We start from the raw sequence: 25,348 nt of genomic DNA on the forward strand, positions 1-25,348 counted from the left end.
CATTGAAGTGAAACGTGCAGAACTTTGTCCAAAACAATACAAAAACATTGTGTGTTGAGATCTAGTATAATATAGACATCTGTAGACATGAAGTGGCAACTAAAGCCATTATCAGCCACGAAAACTTTGGCGGCTGCAGCAGCATTTAGGTTTTGGCTGAGCCAGCTAGCCAGCCAATAACTTCATCAGCCAGCCGTTATTCTCAAAGCCAATGGCTTCGGGGTCTATATAACACACTATCCATTGCAAACATAGCCTATTTGAAACCGATCATTCCCCCTCCCCCATACACTCGTCTAACCAGTTCACTTAGGCTACAGACATCACTGCGGCATTGAGGACAACTGCCTCCCCACCCCCACCCCCTCTCTCTGCCTCCTGCATAGGCTGTAGGCTGGCTGTTTAGGCAACTCGTGGAAGAATGCGCAATCATGTTTCATCGCATATGCGCGTTTCAGAATCTTCGATTTCGCCAGTGTGCGTGTAGTTCTGTGAATAGAAAAGAATAGAGTACTTTATTGATGCCTTGCTCAAAAGAACTTCAGCCATGAACAGGTCGGGGATCGAACCAGCAACCCTTGGAATTTAAGGCTGAAGCTTTAACCAGTGGGCTACAGCTCTGCTCCACCATAACGTTAAAATGTGTGTCTCAGTGCTGAAACACGAATTCACATAGAAGTTAGCTTAAATTGTAGAAACAATAGGCCTATAGCTTTTTTCAGCAGACATCTTCAGCAGACAAGCCTACACATTCGCAAAACGGAGAACATCTTTCACTCATCATTACAGTGCATGAAAATGCACTGTACTGTTCTTCCAAGGCTTCTTCTTCTTATTACAGTGCATGAAAATGCACTGTACTGTTCTTCCAAAACTTTTTCTTATTACAGTGCATGAAAATGCACTGTACTGTTCTTCCTAGACTTCTTATTATTATTCTGCTTACCACTTTTTCTGCCCGCAATTCCTCTTCAACCGTTTAACTTAGAAACTTCATTCAAACTCTGTAACGTAGGTCTTCTAATGGATCGGGTTGCTATAATTTTTCAACTTTGTAACTTTTATACTTTTTAAACTATAAATTAAAAACTATTAAAAATTACCCCATAGACTTAACATTGGCCTCTATGACATCACAATCGGGTCGTTGAGCAATTAGAATCTTATGCCAGGTGGCCAGCCCCACCTGCAGCAGCCCTCTCTCTCTCAGGCTATTAAGCAGACACTGGCTGTGTTCGAACTGCGTGCTAAATACTAGTCACATACTGATAATGACGTGAAGTAGCAAATAGTATGCAGTGTTTGGAAAATGTAATATTACCAGTACACAAAAGTTTCCCGGATGTTATACTGATGGGATACTGCATCCCATAATGCATAGCGATTGTTTCCAGCTTCAGAAAATTTCAGTAACAATGGCGGACAGCGAAGGGACAAGTATGGCAAAAACCGGAGATGAAGAGCACAAATGTGAGTATTAGTTGGGTGTTTTGGTATGGAATGTTTCGTGGCTTCTGTTATTGTGGAAGTTTTATTACTGTAGAGCTGTATTTGTGTATGTGCAAGTGAATAAATAGCCCAACTTAACCAAAGCTAACGTAAACTAACTGGCGCTCAATGGAAATGAATGGTAGAAACCTGTTAGCTTGCTAAGTCGCTAAATAGCATGACGATTTTCTAGCCTCTAGGTAACGTCGTCATTCACATTAACGAGAGCAATGTTTATTTATAGCCTAGTTATCATTATGGTTATCATTCTTGGTGTGAACGGCCCTTATCTCCTAAGCATTCTGTCAGTTATAACTGACAGAACTCTATTCGTACTTTTAAAAAATAAGTTTAATTTACAAAAGTGTAATGTGAAAATCTTTGATAGCTAAGTTGCTTTGGTATCTACTGAGAAATGAGCACCTGGTTCAAAACAGTTCCCAGTTTAAGCCTACTGCTCTTTGATAAGTGATATCATAGCCGGATTTGGGTATAACCAGAGAATGTCTAGGGCTCTGGTATAGCCTAATGATGGAAAATAAAATGGTAATGGCAGAAAATAATTTTCTCCTTACTAATATTTGATTTTAAATGAGTGTTTATAAGAAAGTGTCTAAGATGGTAAAAGATGTAACCTCTATCTCTAGGACTGGCACAACGTCATGCACAGTGGTCTTGGGAACATCGAAGGCTTCTGCAACAACCCTGTAGGAGGTGGCACTGGATAACCAATACTGAATGATGACAACCTCCAGTCTCTCCCCCAGCCTCCATCACAGTCCACTTCAAGTGTGTCCACAAGGGCATTGACAGAAGTCGTTCAGATCCACATCTCCAAAGAGGAGACGGACAATAGATAGAATAGTGTTGCCATTCAGTTAGCAATATTGTCCCCTGGGGTCATTCTGAGAGAATGTGCACTTGTTGTTTTTCTTGATGTTAAAGTTCAGACATTTTAATCAATTGAAAGTATTTTGTTCAATGTTTAGTGTCATATGTAAGGTAACTGTCATGCAGTTGTCATTATGGATTATCAATTGTCAGTGTAGCACAGTTACATTTACTTAATTTCACATTTTTGATCCATTAACCATGGTTGCATACGCCTTCATAAGAAAAGACAACTGTGGGCTACAATATTGTTAGTTTCTCTAGGCATATTGGTCTAATCACTCTGAATTCCTGCTGAAGAACGAGATTAAAGACCATCAGTATTGCAGACCTTCTTCTCCTTGCTTGTTTGTTGGCTCTCACCACAGAGAGGTAGCCTAAGACATATCAAAACGGTAGGACACACAGAAGTGCTACTCTCTCCACTGATCAACACTAGAGAAATGTTTTATGAACATTGTTGGCACTCTGATGGCAGCACAACAATAATTTTATAACACTGCACTTACCTGATTTCACAGCTTGTGCATCCTCTTAGCCTAACTCTTATAACTTTTGTATCAATTCATTGTATTCTTTTCTGTTATTTAAATTCCATTATATCCTAATAAGCTTAGGTGATTTTATTTATCCATAAACATATTATATATGAAACATATATGAAACACACAGAGATTCTTCATGGGTAGGCTATGCTTTCTCCAGATGTCCAGACTCCAGTGTAGCCCAAAAGCTGGCTGATTTGATAAGTAAACAGAACAATCCTCCTGCCATGTCAAGTTTATTTATAGGCTATAGCCCATTTCATGCAACGTGCTTTACATAAACAAAAGCAAACTTGTGATGTTCTAAATTTCCAAGAACGCTAGAATTGAAATGCAATGAATAATGCATTTCAGCTTAACTCGTTTCCCACTGCAGTCTTATACAAATGAATGAGGTAGTTCGACTAATTGCCAATACGTTTTTCTTGCAAGTAGGTGGCGGTGCGTGCTTTAGGCTGTAGATGCATCACTGTATAAAATGCCTATCTCTGGACACAACTAGACTGGAGGAACATGCTCAGTACTCCACATTTAGATTCGCTTCGTTTAGCAACGAACACAAATCATTATAGCCTGAGCATGTGTCACTAACGGGATAAACGTGAAGAATTCCCCAAAATATCAGACGTAATTGCGCTCACTTTAAATTGATTAGTTTAGACAGTTTCTTCAAGTCTACCTCTAAATAGGCTACTCGGAACAGAACACATAGCCTAACTATAACATGGTATTGATTAAAATCTACGTTGAGCTCTCTAGAATAGATTGCGGTATTGCGTTAAAATGACCAACGTCACCGTAAGCTTGCTCACTTGATTTTACTAATCCATCAGCTGTTTTCCACAGGTGCATCAGATACGCTAGCGATGGTAAAGGTCACAGACTAGTCGACCAAAAATGCTGACAAAGTTGGTATGGCTAAACGCTTTGTTGCGGTGCTGACTAAACTTATGAAGAGTTCTGACAGTTATACAGAACACTAAGGAGAGGGTCGTTCACACCAAGAACGATAACTAATAATTAAGCGAACACTGGTAAATGTTAATAACGACGTTAACAAGAGCTAGACAAGCTTGATGCTTACGACTTAGCTTTCTAATATCATTCATTTCCATTGAACGCCAGCTAGTTCATGTTAACTTTGGATAAGCTGGGCTATTTCACTTGCACATGAACACAAGTAGCCTAGGCTACTCAAACTTCCACAATAACAGAAGCCACGAAACGTTCCATACCAAAACACCCAAACAATAATCACATTTGTATTCTTCGCCTCCGGTTTGCCATAGGCTTGTCCTTTCGCTGTCTGCCAGCGTTGTTGATTTTTTCTGAAACTGGAAATAATCGCTATGCATTATGGGATGCAGTATCTGAGTAGTGAGCATCATTGGTACACTGAGGATTTTGCCACCATTAGTACAACATCCTGGGAACTTTTGCATACTGGTAAAATCTAATTTTTCACACACTGCATACTGCTCGCTAGGTTCACGTCAGTATCAGTATGCGACTAGTACTTACCACCCATTTCAAACAGTGATTTAGTACGCTGTGCTGCTGGTGACGGCTACTGCGTACTGGGGTGGGGGGCGTAGTGTGCAGTACACAGTGTATACTTGACCAGTATGCAGTATGTAGTACTTAGCACAAAATTTCGAACACAGCCACTCTCTCTGTGAAGACTACATATCCTGTTAACTGTTTCCTCTGTCCACAACTTTAGACACATACGTTGACTGCCATTGACGTCTATAGACGTCAATTGCCGTTTTCAATGGGGAGGGCTCCTGGGTGGGCTTGGGAACGATCTGGCAGAGTTTCAGGCTTGTAAACAGACTGCACTAGCGATCCGAACCTCTAGATGGCAACAGTGCCATTTGGATCATTAGTATCTGCCTAGAGTGCACAAGTCATGCAGAGACAACTAGCAAACACACTGAAGATCGACCACAGTGGATCTAGTTTGCACGCGATGCAGGGCATAAATATGCTTACTTCTTACATCAAGGATGGAAAACACGTGAACGGTATGATCCATTTACATTGGATATTGCGATATAGACTAACAACAACCTTGCTAGTGCTAGCTTGCTAAGTCTAGCATCCTGTTCAGAGTCTATAGCGACCATCAGAGTCCCTAGCAACCTTGACGAGACTGACGAGATAACAGTGCAATCGTGGTTGACATACTACTGAAACGCTAACGTTAAAAAGTTGATTTTCACAAAAAGATCGTTTTCTCCATGTTTTGGTCAAAAACAGGTGTTTTTAGCAAAACTAACCCATGTTCTACTGACGATTACTAAAGAACGGAAAACGATAGAAACAAGCCGTTTTTTCCTGGTGAAAGAAGAGAGTCTCCTCTTTCATTTGGTAGCTTCGGTGTTTACATAGTCATAAAGCTCACCGTTCGGTGGATCTTGGAAAAACAGTCAAAATGCTGTAAAACGTCTGGCAGTATGGAGCGCTCTGCACTGAAAATCGCTGGCAGCCAATGAGTTAAATCATTTAACCATTGAAACTACTCATCTATTGAACTGTTCAACGATTCCAACTGTCAGTTATCATCAACTATGCTTCCATTCAACTACATGAAACCTCCATGTACCTAGCAACCAACATAGCAACCATTAAAATTAAGCGTTTTTGACAGTTTCCATAGCAACCAACATGATTATACTTTCGTAACTTCTTTATTCCTGATAGTGGGCACCATGGATACCCTAGCAACTACTGTTTCAAAATAAAAGTCCTCACTAGCAAGTTAGCATTGTTAGCATGGTTAGCATTGTTAGCATAGTTAGCATTTTTAGCATAACTGCTAAAAATGATTAGCTAAGTTAGCTAATCAACCTGGTTAGCATTGTTAGCATAGTTAACATTGTTAGCATAGTTAGCATGTTTAGCACAACTGCTAAAATGATTAGCTAAGTTAGCTAATCAACCTGGTTAGCATTGTTAACATAGTTAGCAATGTTAGCATAGTTAGCATTTTTAGCATTACTGCTAGAAATTATCAGCTAAGTTAACTTATCAACCTGGTTAGCATTGTTAGCATAGTTAACATTTTAGAATACCTGTTAGAAATTATTAGTTAAGTTAGAACAGGAATGTTTAAGCTTTAAAATGTCTACCTTAACACTATCAACTCTCTTTAAACTATGCAACCACCATGTTTACCCTAGCTACACCTTAGTAGCCATATCTACATTTTTTTGCATTTTCATGCACTGGTAATTCCTTGGAATTGCATTTCTAGTTATTATTCTTCTTCTAACGCACTTAATGGAGCCTCAACCGTTTAACGTAGAAACTTCATTCAAACTGCGTTGCGTAGGTCTTACTTAGGCCATCCGGGCTTTGTATTTTTCAACGTTGTAACTTTTATACTTTTTGAACTATTAATTAATTAAAATGACAATTTCCCCATAGACTTAACATTGTGATTATGACATCATAATAGGGCAATTAGAATCTTCTGCCAGGTGGCCAGGCCAGCTGCAGCAGCTCTCTCTCTCTCTCAGGCTTTAAGCATACATTCTCTGTGAAGACTACATATACCTGTTAAACTGTTTCCTCTGTCCACAACTGTTTCAAAATAAAAGTCCTCACTGCAATAATACACTATTAAATCATTTAACCATTGAAACGACTCATCTATTTAACTGTTCAACCATTTCCACTGTCAGTTATCATCAGCCATGCCTCCGGTCAACTACATGAAACCTCCATGTACCTAGCAACCAACATAGCAACCATTAAAATTAAGCGTTTATGACCGTTTCCATAGCAACCAACATCATTATACTGCAGTAACTTCTTGTTTCCTGATAGTGGCCACCATGGATACCCTAGCAACAAATGTTTCAAAATAAAAGTCCTCACTAGCAAGTTAGCTAGTTAGCATGGTTAGCATAGTTAGCATTTTTAACATAACTGCAAAAAAATCATCAACTAAGTCAGCTAATCAACCTGGTTAGCATTGTTAGCAAATGTAACATTGTTAGCATAGTTAGCATTTTTAGCATTACTGCTAGAAATCATCGGTTAAGTTAGCTAATCAACCTGGTTAGCATTGTTAGTAAAGTTAGCATTGCTAACATAATTCGCATTTTTAGCGTAACTGCTAGAAATCATTAGCTAAGTTAGCTAATCAACATTTTAACATGAATATAAATCATTAGTTAAGTTAGAACTGGAATGCTTCATCTTTAAACTGTCTACCTTCACACTATCAACTCTGTAAACTATGCAACCACCATGTTTACCCTAGCTACACCTTAGTAACCATATCTACATTATCTATCTATTTTTGCATTTTCATGCACTGGTAATTCCTTGGAATTGCATTTCTAGTTCTTATTACAGTGCATGAAAATGCACTGTACTGTTCTTCCTAGACTTCTTATTATTATATTTATTATTATTCCGCTTACCACTTTTTCTGACCGCAATTTCTCTTCAACCGTTTAACTTAGAAACTTCATTCAAACTCTGTAACGTAGGTCTTCTAATGGATCGGGTTGCCATAATTTTTCAACTTTTTAACTTTTATACTTTTTAAACTATAAATTAAAAACTATTAAAAATTACCCCATAGACTTAACATTGGCCTCTATGACATCACAATCGGGTCGTTGAGCAATTAGAATCTTATGCCAGGTGGCCAGCCCCACCTGCAGCAGCCCTCTCTCTCTCAGGCTTTAAGCATACAATCTCTCTGTGAAGACTACATATCCTGTTAACTGTTTCCTCTGTCCACAACTGTTTCAAAATAAAAGTCCTCGCTGCAATAATACACTATTAAATCATTTAACCATTGAAACTACTCATCTATTGAACTGTTCAATGATTCCAACTGTCAGTTATCATCAACTATGCTTCCATTCAACTACATGAAACCTCCATGTACCTAGCAACCAACATAGCAACCATTAAAATTAAGCATTTATGACCGTTTCCATAGCAACCAACATGATTATACTGCAGTAACTTCTTGTTTCCTGATAGTGGCCACCATGGATACCCTAGCAACAAATGTTTCAAAATAAAAGTCCTCACTAGCAAGTTAGCATTGTTAGCATAGTTAGCATTTTTAACATAACTGCTAAAAATGATTAGCTAAGCTAGCTAATCAACCTGGTTAGCATTGTTAGCATAGTTAGCATTGTTAGCATAGTTAGCATTTTTAACACAACTGCTAAAATGATTAGCTAAGTTAGCTAATCAACGTGGTTAGCATTGTTAACATAGTTAGCAATGTTAGCATAGTTAGCATTTTTAGCATTACTGCTAGAAATCATCAGCTAAGTTAACTTATCAACCTGGTTAGCGTTGTTAGCATAGTTAACATTTTAGAATACCTGTTAGAAATTATTAGTTAATTTAGAACAGGAATGTTTAAGCTTTAAAATGTCTACCTTAACACTATCAACTCTCTTTAAACTATGCAACCACCATGTTTACCCTAGCTACACCTTAGTAGCCATATCTAAATTTTTTTGCATTTTCATGCACTGGTAATTCCTTGGAAATGCATTTCTAGTTATAGGTCATTATTATTCTTCTAACGCTTTTTGTGCATGCAATTCAGCTTCAACCGTTTAACGTAGAAACTTCATTCAAACTGCGCTGCGTAGGTCTTACTTACGTGACTTCAGCTATGTATTTTTCAACTTTGTAACTTTTATACTTTTTGAACTATTAAATAAAAACTATTAAAATTTCCCCATAGACTTAACATTACATTATGACATCATAATAAGGCAATTAGAATCTTATGCCAGGTGGCCAGTCCAGGTGCAGCAGCTCTCTCTCTCTCAGGCTTTAAGCATACAATCTCATTAAGACTACAGATCCTGTTTCATACTTCCTTTGTCCACAACTGTTTCAAAATAAAAGTCCTCACTGCAATAATACACTATTAAATCATTTAACCATTGAAACTACTCAACTATTTAACTGTTCAACCATTCGAACTGTCAGTTATCATCAACTATGTCTCCAGTCAACTACATGAAACCTCCATGTACCTAGCAACCAACATAGCAACCATTAAAATTAAGCGTTTATGACCGTTTCCATAGCAACCAACATGATTTTACTACAGTAACTTATTAGAGTGCATGAAAATGCACTCTACTGTTATCCGATTTATTCTTATTAGAGTGCATGAAAATGCACTCTACTGTTATCCGATTTATTAGAGTGCATGCAAATGCACTCTACTGTTATCCGACATCTTCTTATTATCGATATTATTATTCTTCTTCTAACGCTTTTTGTGCGTTCAATTCAGCTTCAACCGTTCGACGTAGAAACTTCATTCAAACTGCGCTACGTAGGTCTTACTTAGGTGACTTCAGCTATGTAATTTTCAACTTTGTAACTTTTATACTTTTTGAACTATTAAATAAAAACTATTAAAATTTCCCCATAGACTTAACATTGGATTATGACATCATAATAGGGCAATTAGAATGTTATGCCAGGTGGCCAGCCCCACCTGCAGCAGCTCTGTCTCTCTCAGGCTTTAAGCATACAATCTCTCTGTGAAGACTACATATCCTGTACACTGTTTCCTCTGTCCACAACTGTTTCAAAATAAAAGTCCTCACTGCAATAATACACTATTAAATCATTTAACCATTGAAACTACTCAACTATTTAACTGTTCAACCATTCAAACTGTCAGTTATCATCAACTATGCCTCCAGTCAACTATATGAAACCTCCATGTACCTAGCAACCAACATAGCAACCATTAAAATTAAGCGTTTATGACCGTTTCCATAGCAACCAACATGATTTTACTACAGTAACTTCTTTATTCCTGATAGTGGCCACCATAGATACCCTATCAACAAATGTTTCAAAATAAAAGTCTTCACTAGCAAGTTAGCTAGTTAGCATGGTTAGCATTGTTAGCATTTTTAGCATAACTGCTAGAAATGATTAGCTAAGTTAGCTAATCAACCTGGTTAGCATTGTTAGCATAGTTATCATTGTTAGCATTTTTAGCATAACTGCTAGAAATCATTAGTTCAGTTAGAACTGTAATGTTTAAGCTTTAAACTGTCTACCTTCACACTATCAGCTTTCTTTAAACTATGCAACCACCAAGTTTACCCTAGCTACACCTTAGTAACTATATCTACATTATCTACTGTATCTATACATTTTTGCATTTTCATGCACTCGTAATTTCCCTGGAATTACATTCTCTAGTTAGAGTGCATGCAAATGCACTCTACTGTTATCCGACATCTTCTTATTATTTTCGGCGATATTCTTCTAACGCTTTTTGTGCGTTCAATTCAGCTTCAACCGTTCGACGTAGAGACTTCATTCAAACTGCGCTGCGTAGGTCTTACTTAGGTGACTTCAGCTATGTAAATTTCATCTTTGAAAACTTTATCGTTTATTTTATATGAATTTTTAAAAACATTTTTTCTCCCATAGACTTAACATTGGATTATGACATCACAATGAAGTCGTTAAGCAATTAGAATCTTAAGCCAGGTGTTCAAAGCCACCTGGCAGCAAGTCTCTGTCTCAGGCTTTCTGGCTCTCTTAAGAGTACATATCCTGTTCAACTGTTTCCTCTACCCACAACTGTTTCAAAATAAAAGTCCTCATCATTTTTGCATTTTCATGCACTCGTAATTTCCTTGGAATTACATCTCTAGTTCTTATTATTGATATTCTTCTAACGCTTTTTGTGCGTGCAATTCAGCTTCAACCGTTTAACGTAGAAACTTCATTCAAACTGCGCTGCGTAGGTCTTACTTAGGTGACTTCAGCTATGTATTTTTCAACTTTGTAACTTTTATTCTTTTTGAACTATTAAATAAAAACTATTAAAATTTCCCCATAGACTTAACATTACATTATGACATCATAATAGGGCAATTAGAATCTTATGCCAGGTGGCCAGCCCAGGTGCAGCAGCTCTCTCTCTCTCAGGCTTTAAAGCATACAATCTCATTAAGACTACAGATCCTGTTTCACTACTTCCTCTGTCCACAACTGTTTCAAAATAAAAGTCCTCACTGCAATAATACACGATTAAATCATTTAACCATTGAAACTACTCAACTATTTAACTGTTCAACCATTCCAACTGCCTCCAGTCAACTACATGAAACCTCCATGTACCTAGCAACCAATATAGCAACCATTAAAATTAAGCGTTTATGACTGTTTCCATAGCAACCAACATGATTTTACTACAGTAACTTCTTTATTCCTGATAGTGGCCACCATAGATACCCTATCAGCAAATGTTTCAAAATAAAAGTCCTCACTAGCAAGTTAGCTAGTTAGCATTGTTAGCATAGTTAGCATTTTTAGCATAACTGCTAGAAATGATTAGCTAAGTTAGCTAATCAACCTGGTTACCATTGTTAGCACAGTTAGCATTGTTAGCATAGTTAGCATTTTTAGCATAACTGTTAGAAATGATTAGCTAAGTTAGCTAATCAACCTGGTTAGCATTGTTAGCATAGTGAGCATTGTTAGCATGTTTAGCATAACTGCTAGAAATCATTAGTTCAGTTAGAACTGTAATGTTTAAGCTTTAAACTGTCTACCTTCACACTATCAGCTTTCTTTAAACTATGCAACCACCATGTTTACCCTAGCTACACCTTAGTAACTATATCTACATTATCTACTGTATCTATACATTTTTGCATTTTCATGCACTCGTAATTTCCCTGGAATTACATTCTCTAGTTATTTTTATTTTTCTTCTAACGTTTTTGTGCGTCCAATTCAGCTTCAACCGTTTAACGTAGAAACTTCGTTCAAACTGCGCTGCGTAGGTCTTACTTAGGTGACTTCAGCTTTGTATTTTTCAACTTTGAAAACTTAATCGTTGAATTTATATTAATTTTTTAAACCATTTTTTCTCCCATAGACTTAACATTGGATTATGACATCATAATAGGGCAATTAGAATCTTATGCCAGGTGGCCAGCCCCACCTGCAGCAGCTCTCTCTCTCTCTCAGGCTTTAAGCATACAATCTCTCTGAAGACTATACATATCCTGTTAAACTGTTTCCTCTGTCCACAACTGTTTCAAAATAAAAGTCCTCACTGCAATAATACACTATTAAATCATTTAACCATTGAAACTACTCAACTATTTAACTGTTCAACCATTCCAACTGTCAGTTATCATCAACTATGCCTCCAGTCAACTACATGAAACCTCCATGTACCTAGCAACTAACATAGCAACCATTAAAATTAAGCGTTTATGACCGTTTCCATAGCAACCAACATGATTTTACTACAGTAACTTCTTTATTCCTGATAGTGGCCACCATAGATACCCCATCAACAAATGTTTCAAAATAAAAGTCCTCACTAGCAAGTTAGCATGGTTAGCATTGTTAGCATAGTAAACATTTTTAGCATTACTGCTAGAAATGGTTAGCTAGGTTAGCTAATCAACCTGGTTAGCATTGTTAGCATAGTTAACATTGTTAGCATAGTTAGCATTTTTAGCATAACTGTTAGAAATGATTAGCTAAGTTAGCTAATCAGCCTGGTTAGCATTGTTAGCATTTTTAACATAACAGCTAGAAATCATTAGTTCAGTTAGAACTGTAATGTTTAAGCTTTAAACTGTCTACCTTCACACTATCAGCTTTCTTTAAACTATGCAACCACCATGTTTACCCTAGCTACACCTTAGTAACTATATCTACATTATCTACTGTATCTATACATTTTTGCATTTTCATGCACTCGTAATTTCCCTGGAATTACATTCTCTAGTTACAGTGCATGAAAATTTTAAACTATTAGTTAAAAACTATTACAATTTCCCCCATAGACTTAACATTTCTCATTATGACATCACGGCAGCAATTAGAATCTTACTCCAGCTGGTCAGCCACCTGGGGCCGGTTGCACCAACATGCTTACGCCCGGTCTTAAGCTACGTCGGTCCTAACTCAGCGTTCTAAGTCCAACCTGATAGATACGCCAGTTGCACCATCTAGGCTTAAGCATTCTTTTCGCTAAGACCGGGCGTAGATCTTACGCCTACTCAGTAGTAGGCGTAAGTTCTTAAGACCAACATTTGAGCACTTCTCACAGTCGTTTCTACAGCGCAAACTACATTGTTATTATTCCCATACTCGCTTGTTGGTCAGCTAGCATTCGTTTTAGGTTGACACTTCGCTACGCCAGCCTGGCAATCATTTAGAGGGGCTTTCGGTATCATTCACGAATTAAAAACCTTTAGTAACAGCTTATTGTACATTCCTAATAGGGATAACCAGGCTACACTTGGAAACATTTGAAGATGCATAGGTAGGCTATTTAGCCCGCCCTACAATTAAGTTTAGTGCATAAAAATAAACCGTGTAAGCTAACGTTACATTTGTTAGATAATTGCCTACCTGTTACGGCATTCCTAGCACAACGTGGCTGGTTGGCTGACGTTATTCCGTATTCCATGGGTCTAGCTCTTTACATAACATAAACTTTTTACTTGCATTTTACAGTGCAGATAACGCTTCTACCAGTTAGTGTTGTTCTGCCACAGCCTATTGGTAGCCTTATCTCTGAAAGGATAAAGCTGTAATGCGTCTCCTTTGCTTATTCTTGACATAATGAGAAGGAACTACAGTAATTGTTAAGTTATTTATTTAGCGAGTTAAATAGGTGCCACGCATTAGGCATTAGGCTACATGTCATTCACTTTAACAGCGGATTCCTCCGAACGGGGGACGTGATTGACAGCAGATATAGTTCTAATCTTTTAAACAGGCAAGTTGTCATTGTTCCGTAGGCATTCACATGGACGCGCATGGCTAAGACCGGGCGTAGTTAAGACCAGGCGCAAGTTCTGCTGGTGCAACCGACTTTAGTTGAATTCTAAGGACTGGTCTTAACAAAGACCAACTTAGCAGTTAGGACCAGCCTTAGTAAAGACCAGTTGGTGCAACCGGCCCCTGGGCACCAACTGTCAGTTTCTCTCAGGCTTTAAAGCGTAAGTTTGGCGGAAAATGAAAATAAAGCTAATTTTCGCTCATCACGCAGTACAGAGCTAGCACTGGCAGGACCTACAGCCCAAAATCGCAAACAGTGGGTCAGCATTGGGCTTTCAGCCATGCGCTTTCAAAATCGCATTTTTAAACCACTAACATTGCTCAAAACAGCGGCAAACCTCGTCAGCAGCTTGCTCTAGGTGTCTACACATAAAACGAAGCACCAATCAGTCTGTAAACTTTGGAATAGTCTGTATACACGTGGAATCAATTCGAGACCGCAACACCGTCTGAATCACAGAAATGTCTCGCGAGATCTCACACGAGAGCTCGTGGACTTTCCTTCGTGAGGAACTGGAAGAGGTTAGTGTTCATAACAGTCTTCTTTTATAAACGTCGGGTTCGTAAGCCAAGTTGTTGGTGGTTCGTTTTATGTGTAGACACCTAGAGCAAGCTTCTGACGAGGTTTGCCGCTGTTTTGAGCAATGTTAGTGGTTTAAAAATGCGATTTTGACTACCCGTAGGAATAGCTCCCGTGCTTCCGTGTGATATCTCGCGAGACATTTCTGTGATTCAGACGGTGTTGCGGTCTCGAATTGATTCCACGTGTATACAGACTATTCGAAAGTTTACAGACTGATTGGTGCCTCGTTTTATGTGTAGACACCTAGAGCAAGCTGCTGACGAGGTTTGCCGCTGTTTTGAGCAATGTTAGTGGTTTAAAAATGCGATTTTGAAAGCGCATGGCTGAAAGCCCAATGCTGACCCACTGTTTGCGATTTTGGGCTGTAGGTCCTGCCAGTGCTAGCTCTGTACTGCGTGATGAGCGAAAATTACTTCCTCCACGGCTTAGTTGATGTATTTTCATTCAGAAAATAGCTTTATTTTCATTTTCCGCCAAACTTACGCTTTAAGCACACAATCTCTCTGAAGACTACATATTCTGTTCCCCTGTATCCTCTGTGCACAACAGTATCAAAATAAGTCCTCCTAATTCCATCCAACTTTATATCCATTCATCTTCTTCAAACCATTCACTCATCCACCCATTCTAAACAGTCTGCCTATCAACATCAATTAGACGTTCTACATTCAACTTTTAAACAATCTACTCTGTCTCAGGCTGGCTCTCTTAAGACTAGCCAGTTAAATTGATTACACCTGTATCTGTATCCACTACTCTCAGTAGAGAGCTGTGTCTCTCCATTCTACAAGAATATAAGGCACATTCCATCCAACATTCTATCCATTCATCTTCTTCAGACCATTCACTCATCCACCCATTAAACTGTCTATCAACATCTATTAAACAATCTGTCTATCAACATCCATTAAACTTTCTGTCTATCAACATTAATTAGACTATCTACATTCAACTTTTTAATTATTTACTCTGTCTCTGGCTCTCTTAAGACTAGCCAGTTAAATTGAGTAGTGTCAACTACTCTCAGAGAGCTGTATCAGTGTCTCTCTTAACAAGAATATAAGGCACATTCCATCCAACCTTCTATCCATTCATCTTCTTCAGACCATTCACTCATCCACCATTAAACTGTCAATCAATATCTATTAAACAATCTGCCTATCAATATCCATTAAACATTCTGTCTATCAACATTAATTACACTATCTACATACAACTTTTAAAGTATTTACTGTGGGTCCCTCTCAAGCAGCGTTTATATGTCCTCCCTCGCTCCTCGATCCTCAATGATCTACATAAAGAAAGATAGAAGAAGGGCTAGACTATCCCATTGTTGCCGCTCCATCATTCTTTATGTAGATCAGTGAGGAGCGAGAGAGGACGCGTAAACGCTATATGAGAGGCACCGTCTCAGGCTTTAAGCATACAATCTCATTAAGACTACAGATCCTGTTAACTGTTTCCTCTGTCCACAACTGTTTCAAAATAAAAGTCCTCACTGCAATAATACACTATTAAATCATTTGACCATTGAAACTACTCAACTATTTAACTGTTCAACCATTCCAACTGTCAGTTATCATCAACTATGCCTCCAGTCAACTACATGAAACCTCCATGAACCTAGCAACCAACATAGCAACCATTAAAAGTAAGCGTTTATGACCGTTTCCATAGCAACCAACATGATTTTACTACAGTAACTTCTTTATTCCTGATAGTGGCCACCATAGATACCCTATCAACAAATGTTTCAAAATAAAAGTCCTCACTAGCAAGTTAGCTAGTTAGCATGGTTAGCATTGTTAGCATAGTTAGCATTTTTAGCATAACTGCTAGAAATGGTTAGCTAAGTTAGCTAATCAACCTGGTTAGCATTGTTAGCATAGTTAGCATTTTTAGCATAACTGTTAGAAATGATTAGCTAAGTTAGCTAATCAGCCTGGTTAGCATAGTTAGCATTGTTAGCATTTTTAGCATAACTGCTAGAAATCATTAGTTCAGTTAGAACTGTAATGTTTAAGCTTTAAACTGTCTACCTTCACACTATCAGCTTTCTCTAAACTATGCAACCACCATGTTTACCCTAGCTACACCTTAGTAACTATATCTACATTATCTACTGTATCTATACATTTTTGCATTTTCATGCACTCGTAATTTCCCTGGAATTACATTCTCTAGTTATTAAACTTCTTCTTCTAACGCTCGCAATTCAGCTTCAACCGTTTAACGTAGAAACTTCATTCAAACTTTGTTGCGTAGGTCTTGCTTATGCCATATGTGCTTTGTATTTTTCAACTTTGTAACTTTTATACTTTTTAAACTATTAGTTAAAAACTATTACCATTTCCCAGGAATGTTTAAGCTTTAAAATGTCTACCTAAACACTATCAACTCTCTTTAAACTATGCAACCACCATGTTTACCCTAGCTATACCTTATTAGCCATATCTACATTATCTATCTATATATTTTTTTGCATTTTCATGCACTGGTAATTCCTTGGAATTGCATTTCTAGTTTTTAATTAGGCTACTTCTCCTGCCTATGCCTGCTCAGCATAGCTGCTCTCTCTATCTCCCTCCCTCCGAGGTACCTAAACCCTACAAGATGCTTCTCCCTAAATGATTGAAAATTGTTTTAGAAAGTAGCCGCAGTAGCCTGTAAAATGTGGCATGAAATCCTGGCTACAGTGTAATTGAAACCAGACTAGCCTAGGCTCTTTGTTCCAGGTCCGATCATTTTCGGCCGCGCGAATAGGCTACCTATTAAATGAATAGAAGTGAATTTGGGGAGTGAATTAGAACTAGCCACCCATTCATTTTAGAGCTTAGATTATCTGCCCAAACCTGAACTGCGGGCCGGTGTTACAGTTTTAAGTCAAGTTTGCTTAAGGTTTGTTCAAGAACTCTTCCAGAGTTTTTACCTCAAACAACACAAATCGACACAAATAAATGAACAGATAACTCAAACGTGCTGTATGTCATAAGGAAACAACCACAGACTATCAACAACACGGTCTGACAAGATGACACATGGCTTAGTGCAAACTGAATTTATGACCAAACGATTTGATTCGTGCACGAAGCGCCATCTAGCTATCATTATGTGTAAGTAACAGCCTCCCAGTCCAAGGACTCAGCAGTCTTTTGACCGCCTCAGCTGTGCTTAAAGTAGTTCACACCAGCACGGCGCTTTTAGTAGGTCGTCAAACCAATCAAATGACCGGGGTGCGGCGCTTCTAGGTATAAGTGGGTCAGAACGGCACGGCGCTTCTAGTGTTGAACTATTGTGATTGGTTCAGCAGCTAAGTATAGGGTGATATGAATATCTCCATTAATTGGCCGAGTGATTTCATTTAGAGGCATTTGGCCACGTTCTTATTATCAAAATGTTTGTTCAGTCTGTCAATCCAGTCAATCAAGTCTTTTGGAAAAAATATAACTAATGACTTTTCTCATGCCATTTAACTCATTGGCTGCCAGCGATTTTCAGTGCAGAGCGCTCCATACTGCCAGACGTTCTACAGCATTTTGACTGTTTTTCCAAGATCCACCGAACGGTGAGCTTTATGACTATGTAAACACCGAAGGTACCAAATGAAAGAGTAGACTCTCTTCTTTCACCAGGAAAAAACGGCTTGTTTCTATCGTTTTCCGTTCTTTAGTAATCGTCAGTAGAACATGGGTTAGTTTTGCTAAAAACACCTGTTTTTGACCAAAACATGGAGAAAACGATCTTTTTGTGAAAATCAACTTTTTAACGTTAGTGTTTCAGTAGTATGTCAACCACGATTGCACTGTTATCTCGTCAGTCTCGTCAAGGTTGCTAGGGACTCTGATGGTCGCTAAAGACTCTGAACAGGATGCTAGACTTAGCAAGCTAGCACTAGCAAGGTTGTTGTTAGTCTATATCGCAATATCCAATGTAAATGGATCATACCGTTCACGTGTTTTCCATCCTTGATGTAAGAAGTAAGCATATTTATTCCCTGCATCGCGTGCAAACTAGATCCACTGTGGTCGATCTTCAGTGTGTTTGCTAGTTGTCTCTGCATGACTTGTGCACTCTAGGCAGATACTAATGATCCAAATGGCACTGTTGCCATCTAGAGGTTCGGATCGCTAGTGCAGTCTGTTTACAAGCCTGAAACTCTGCCAGATCGTTCCCAAGCCCCCCCAGGAGCCCTCCCCATTGAAAACGGACGTCAATGGCAGTCAACGTATGTGTCTAAATTGACGTTTTAAGACGTCAATGGCAGTTAATGAGTTAAAGTAGCAAAAAAAAAGTACAAAAGAAAAAAAAATCTGCATTTGGAAAATAAAATGAGATTAAGAACTACATTGCATTTTTGGGCCTATTACTGCATCGTATCGCATCGTAACGAATCGCACTGCATGGGTCTGTATTTAACCGCATCATCTGTGAATCGTAGCTTTATGAATCAATACCAATCAAATCGCCTTAAAAGGGAGAGGTTCACACCCCTACCACCGGCCTGGTGGCAGAACACTTGCATGCGTGGTTTTTCCGCTCAGAGGCGCTTGGGGGAAGCGAGACAGCCATCATTTAAACCAAAATAAGTCAAATAACCATTCCAATGACTTCGAAGCTGATTAGTTAAGGCAAATTTAAGCTAAACAATCTTACATACTTCTGCTTTAAGTCACAGTGTTGTGTGTGTTTGCATCTCTGTTTATGTATGTTTGTGTATGTCAACCTGTGATAAATGATATGTATGTGTGTGGACCTCTGATTGTTGAATGATGCTGAATATGTATATCAGTGGCTTACTCAGATGAGTATACAATGATGATGAAATGCAGTGTATGGAAGAAAGTGTGTGTATGTGTGCGTATGTGTGGTAGGTATAGTTAGATGTACAGTCTGTGAGTGTAATAATCAGATATGTTGTCATATGCTATGTTTCTCCAGGCTGAGTAGTTGTTCCCTCACAGAGAAGAGCTGTGCTGTGATGGCGTCAGCTGCCAGATCAAACTCCTACAGTTTGAAGGAGCTGCACCTGAGTTACAATGATCTTCATGATGCAGGAGTTCAGCATCTCTCAGAGCTCCTCAAGAATCCCCATTGCAAACTGGAGACACTAAAGTGAGTCTGAACACACAAGAACAGATCTGTCTGTGCGGGGAGAACCCACTGATGAGTGTGGGTGGAGGAGGGTCGTAGGGAGTAGTTCTTGAAGTTAGCTGTGGCAGACTAGCCTACTGGTTTTCATCGTTTTAGCCACAAAGCCTGTCTACCTTAGGTTAATTAAATTGTTTAGTTAACACCTTGTCATTTTTTTCCAGCCGTTCACCTCCGTGCGCCCCATGTCATTCAAAACATATTTCGGGATAGCCATCTCACTATGAGAAAACGTATGACGATAGTGCTAAGAGATTAACTCGTTGGCATCAGTATTTTATCTACCGCTCTGGTTGGCATGCTTGATAAACATCAGTCTTGCACATAATATTGAGCTGATTTTTTTTATTGTAATTGGCTTACTGTAGCATTGTGCTGATAGATGAAAAAAGTCGCCTATTTAAAGGCACAGTCTGAATTTTAATCCTAGCTCTTCATTTAGTGTGTGCATTTGAACAACTATGTACCCTATAACAGAAGGGCCTGACATTTTTTTTAGGAGGAGCGGTGTAGGACATGTTACTTTGGAAGGAGAGGGAGTGGTGCAATTTGATTTTCTTTGGAACTTGAATATCATCAAGCAATCTCTTCAAACAGCATCAATATCATCTATGGTTCACTAGCCTATATTGTAGGCTACAGGATTAGAGGACTGTAAGGGGGCAGGCTATATGTTATCAAGTAGGCCTATACTAAAAAATGTAGTCAATTATAACTTGTTTAAGTGAAAACAAAACATGTTATGGTAACGCTTTAGAATAACATGTGCTTATTAGCTATTAACAGTGCATAATAAGCAGTTAACAAATAGTTACTAACAGTTAGTTAACTGTTGTTATCCTTTAATAACATTAACTTACTGTTAACATACAGCTTGTAAGTGTTAATAAGCAGCATTTAAAGGTGCTTACAAGCATATTTGTTAACAGTTAACGTGCAGCTTGTAAGTGTTAACAAGCATCTTGTTAACTCATTCACTGCCTTTGACGTCTTTAAACGTCAATTTAGACACATGCGTTGACTGCCATTGACGTCTATAGACGTCAATTGCCGTTTTCAATGGGGAGGGCTCCTGGGTGGGCTTGGGAACGATCTGGCAGAGTTTCAGGCTTGTAAACAGACTGCACTAGCGATCTGAACCTCTAGATGGCAACAGTGCCATTTGGATCATTAGTATCTGCCTAGAGTGCACAAGTCATGCAGAGACAACTAGCAAACACACTGAAGATCGACCACAGTGGATCTAGTTTGCACGCGATGCAGGGAATAAATATGCTTACTTCTTAAATCAAGGATGGAAAACACGTGAACGGTATGATCCATTTACATTGGATATCGCGATATAGACTAACAACAACCTTGCTAGTGCTAGCTTGCTAAGTCTAGCATCCTGTTCAGAGTCTTTAGCGACCATCAGAGTCCCTAGCAACCTTGACGAGACTGACGAGATAACAGTGCAATCGTGGTTGACATACTACTGAAACGCTAACGTTAAAAAGTTGATTTTCACAAAAAGATTGTTTTCTCCATGTTTTGGTCAAACAGGTGTTTTTAGCAAAACTAACCCATGTTCTACTGACGATTACTAAAGAACGGAAAACGATAGAAACAAGCCGTTTTTTCCTGGTGAAAGAAGAGAGTCTACTCTTTCATTTGGTACCTTCGGTGTTTACATAGTCATAAAGCTCACCGTTCGGTGGATCTTGGAAAAACAGTCAAAATGCTGTAAAACGTCTGGCAGTATGGAGCGCTCTGCACTGAAAATCGCTGGCAGCCAATGAGTTAATGGTGAAAAAAGACATTTCTTACCTACTTGTAATAAATTCTGCAGCCCCCCAATCTAAAGTGAGAACTACCGTAAAACTCCAAACAATAGCCCAGGCTTTTATTTTGCCAAATCGCCAAAATGCACAGGCGTCTATATGAGACAGGCGTTTAATTTAGTGTTGTTAGTTGAGTGTTGGTTTATTGTAGGATTAGAAATAACTACCCAATAGCAAGCAGACGGAAAGCATGACAACAGGAGGTTACCACATTATATTACGGTAGGCTACTTTATTTAGCCTATAATTCGAATGTGTTTCACAAATCAGATCATATTAGAATTAGCTTACTATAATAGGCTGTGTCTTAAATTAGTGGCCGCTTAAAAATAACAAAACGATGTGACAGCGGGCTGAACAATTCAAGTTACCATCGAGCCTATGAACTTGAGACAGACGTTGCAGCTGAGCCTTTACGCACCCTCTTTGGATCAACCGGAGAAATATCTTGCCGCTGCTTCTCCCGAATTTTGTTAGGCAAATTTGACAACTGTCAGCTTAAATATCATTTAAATCAAATCATGTCTTTGTCTTTTTCTTTTCCGCCATGGTATTGAGAGAAACGCGGAGAAACGCGGAGAAACGAGAGAAAGTGAAACTAAACAAAGAAAGTTCTTGATAAAATATGTTGTCTAGTGCGCAAATGTAACAAAATGGCATTAATTAAATAATGCAGGACATACCGTTAGGCCAATGTCGAATACAGTTTAGAATTTGGAACTCTGGCTTTCACCTCTGCAGTCATGCAATTAGAATAGAATAGAATAGAATATATACTTTTTTGATCCCATGAGGGAAATTCAGTTCTCTGCATTTAACCCAATTTAACCGAATTAGTGAACACACAGCACACAGTGAACACACAGTGAGGTGAATCACACAACCCAGAGCAGTGAGCTGCCTGCCCAACCAGCGGCGCTCGGGGAGCAGTGAGGGGTTAGGTGCCTTGCTCAAGGGCACTTCAGCCGTGGTGGACTGGTCGGGGATCGAACCGGCGACCCTCCGGTTACAAGCCCGATGCGCTAACCAGTACACCACGGCTGCCCACGATTATAAATTTAGTGTGCGCAATCTGCACCATGCTGGCTTAAACAGACAATCAGACGGGTATAAGAAGAATAAATACAACCCGAAACTAAAAAAACAGACCAGGCTTCTGTTGGAGACCGGCTTTTAACCCAAATCTGTAGCCACACCAGGCGTTTAAAAGAGACATGCATCTATTTGGGACTCGGCTATTGTTTGAAGTTTTACGGTATGTAACTAACAGTTAACAAGCCACTTCTTACCTGCTTGTAGTAAATTCTGCAGCCCCCCAATCTAAAGTGTGAACTATGTAACTAACAGTTAGCCTAACGTTCTATCTTTCAATCGGTTAAGCTGTGAGAAATGCACCTTCAAAATTGCTGTAGATGGTGGGATGCGAACCCGGGCCGCCTGCGTCGCACTGTATGCTGTATCTCACTGAGCTTAGTTCACACTAACACAGCAGGTGAAATTGTTTTAGTTGTTTTTAATTCCCGCCCATGTTTTTTTTTTTCATACCAATTACTCTTTTTACAAATATGTTTCTGATGGTGTTTCAGTTCAGTGAATGCATAAAACAGTCATTTTTTCCGCAGTCTACGTGTAAAGCAAAGATCATAGAGCGCTACGCTCCGCTCTAGAATCTTTGGCGTAAATATTTGGTTACCTAGCAACCGAGGCTTACACAAAGTTTAAGCTAGTTAGCTTAAAACAATAATGGGTCGTATTAGCATTAGGTCAAATAGAGGTGAAGCAGGATGTCTGTCCCTATTTATAGTCTCCGACTCCTCTAGCTCTTAGTGTGTGTTTTATATTTGTAAAAGGAGTAATTGGTATGATAAAAAAAACATTGGCGGGAATTAGAAACAAAATGTCTTTTTTTCACCATTAACAAGCTGCTTGTTAACACTTACAAGCTGCACGTTAACTGTTAACAAATATGCTTGTAAGCACCTTTAAATGCTGCTTATTAACACTTACAAGCTGTATGTTAACAGTTAGTTAATGTTATTAAAGGATAACAACAGTTAGCTAACTGTTAGTAACTAATTGTTAACTGCTTATTATGCACTATTAATAGCTAATAAGCACATGTTATTCTAAAGCGTTGCCATATCTGGTTTAGCCTTGAGTAGGCCTAGGCTATATATAGACTATATTGTAGTATGTTATAATGTTTGAAATATATGTATCACAGTTTATCAATAATTCTGGTAACACTTTACTTGACGGGTTCATTCATAACACATTCATTACAGCTGTCATGAACTCCACATGAAGCATTCATGACTGATTCATGTAACGTGACTCAACATTCATACCAACACTTTCATGAATGTGGAAGACAAAACGACGAAAACTTGTCAAAATAAAAGTCCAACAATCTAGTAGTCCATATAAAGGGTATTATGAAACCTCTCCAGTGTTTGTAAACATCTCATGAATAGTTTATGAAGTCTACTTCAAATGTCACTTTACTATACAAGTTGTGAAGTATTCATCATACTGGGAAGTGAACTAGGCTACTGACCATTTGTGGACCTCTGAATGGTTGGACATTCCTGTTTTATATATCTATTTAGAGACAATTTTGCATTCTTCAGAGGTTACTATCATAAAATAAACAAACAGACAAACTAAATTCTCCTGGACACTGGACTTCCCCGTTGACTAAGATGTGACATGATCAGGTTGGCTAAGACAAAAAAGACAGCAATGCTCCTTTGCGACTGTTGGACTTTTATTTTGTCTAAAGTTTTTGACGTTTTGTCTTCCACATTCATGAAAGGGTTGGTATGAATGTTGTGTCATGTTTCATGAAACAGTCATGAATGCTTCATGTGCAGTTCATGAAAGCTGTTATGAATGTGTTATGAACAAACCCGTCAAGTAAAGTGTTACCAGAACATAAAATCATCGGATGTCATCATTTAAGGGGTTATTTTTCCAAAATGTCTGGGGGTGCTGGGTATATTTTCCTCTTTTTTTGTCCTTTGCCAATCACACCCCTGAAATATGGTGTGAATCAATTCATGCTGTTCAACATCATCGAATGCTGTCAGTAAGAAAAAGATCAAGGAAACTTGATATGACATAGAGCAGCAGAAAACACTAATGAAATGGGGCACACTCAGTTAACCTAATGATAGCTGCTGGTTCTGTATTCGGCTTAGGTTGTATCAAATTTTCTGGTTCTTTGTCCTACAGTGACCTCAAACAACAGGGCTTTGGATTTGTTCACACTCGATTTCAGTACTGGAAAACTGGTCTTGAAAGTCCTTAAAAAGTGCTTGAATTTGGCCATGAAAAAGGTGTACGAACCCTGTTGTTTACGTTGGTTGTTAAAGGGATAGTTCGGGTTTTAAGACACAAAGTTATATGGGTTCCCCGTCAGCAACGTTGTGCATCAACACTGACTTACCCCGCAACAGCGTCCTGTGAGCCGAGATCCAGCCGGTTTTTGATGCTGAAGAAAGTAGTCCGGCAAGTTTCTGGGGTCACGAAAGTAAAGTGTTTTTCTTCTCAAAACCATATGCGTTCAAAAGAGTGATATATTTGCACCACAAAAACGTTGTCCAGGAAAAATTCAAACCTTGTTATCACTTACTTATTTTTCGCGATTCCTATCACTGCGCGCTACTGACAGCTGGACAACGTTTTTGTGGTGCAAACATATCACTCTGTTGAACGCATATGGTTTTGAGAAGAAAAACACTTTACTTTCGTGACCCCAGAAACTTGCTGAAGAAAATAGTCCGGCATCAAAAACGATCAAAAACCGGCTGGATCTCGGCTCACAGGACGCTGTCGGGGGGTAAGTCAGTGCTGATGCACAACGTTGCTGACAGGGAACCCATATAACTTCGTGTCTTAAAACCCGAACTATCCCTTTAACTCGATAATAGAGGAGGTTATTGCAATTCTGCACTGTTTTGCCTGGAAATCACTGCTGCGTTAAAAACTGCTCCCAGTACCTCACACGATACATTTGGAAA

At 38.7% G+C, this 25,348-nt stretch overlaps 1 protein-coding gene and 1 long non-coding RNA gene across 5 annotated transcripts in view; both read left to right on the plus strand.

Moving 5' to 3' along the window:
- The window catches only part of LOC134070012 (uncharacterized), a 274,775-nt gene that overhangs the window by 157,987 nt on the left and 91,440 nt on the right, over positions 1–25,348 (plus strand). For all 4 annotated transcript variants that reach the window (XM_062526196.1, XM_062526198.1, XM_062526197.1 and 1 more), the window contains one exon: positions 19,294–19,467. In XM_062526196.1, the coding sequence (XP_062382180.1) occupies positions 19,294–19,467 (174 nt within the window). The remainder of the gene's footprint in view (positions 1–19,293; positions 19,468–25,348) is intronic.
- On the plus strand, positions 955–2,709 carry LOC134070169 (uncharacterized). Its single transcript, XR_009936897.1, has 2 exons — positions 955–1,470; positions 2,136–2,709. It is a non-coding gene; the product is annotated as an uncharacterized LOC134070169 (long non-coding RNA).

Source organism: Sardina pilchardus, chromosome 22 (genome assembly GCF_963854185.1).
Source record: "Sardina pilchardus chromosome 22, fSarPil1.1, whole genome shotgun sequence".
NCBI lineage: Eukaryota > Metazoa > Chordata > Actinopteri > Clupeiformes > Clupeidae > Sardina > Sardina pilchardus.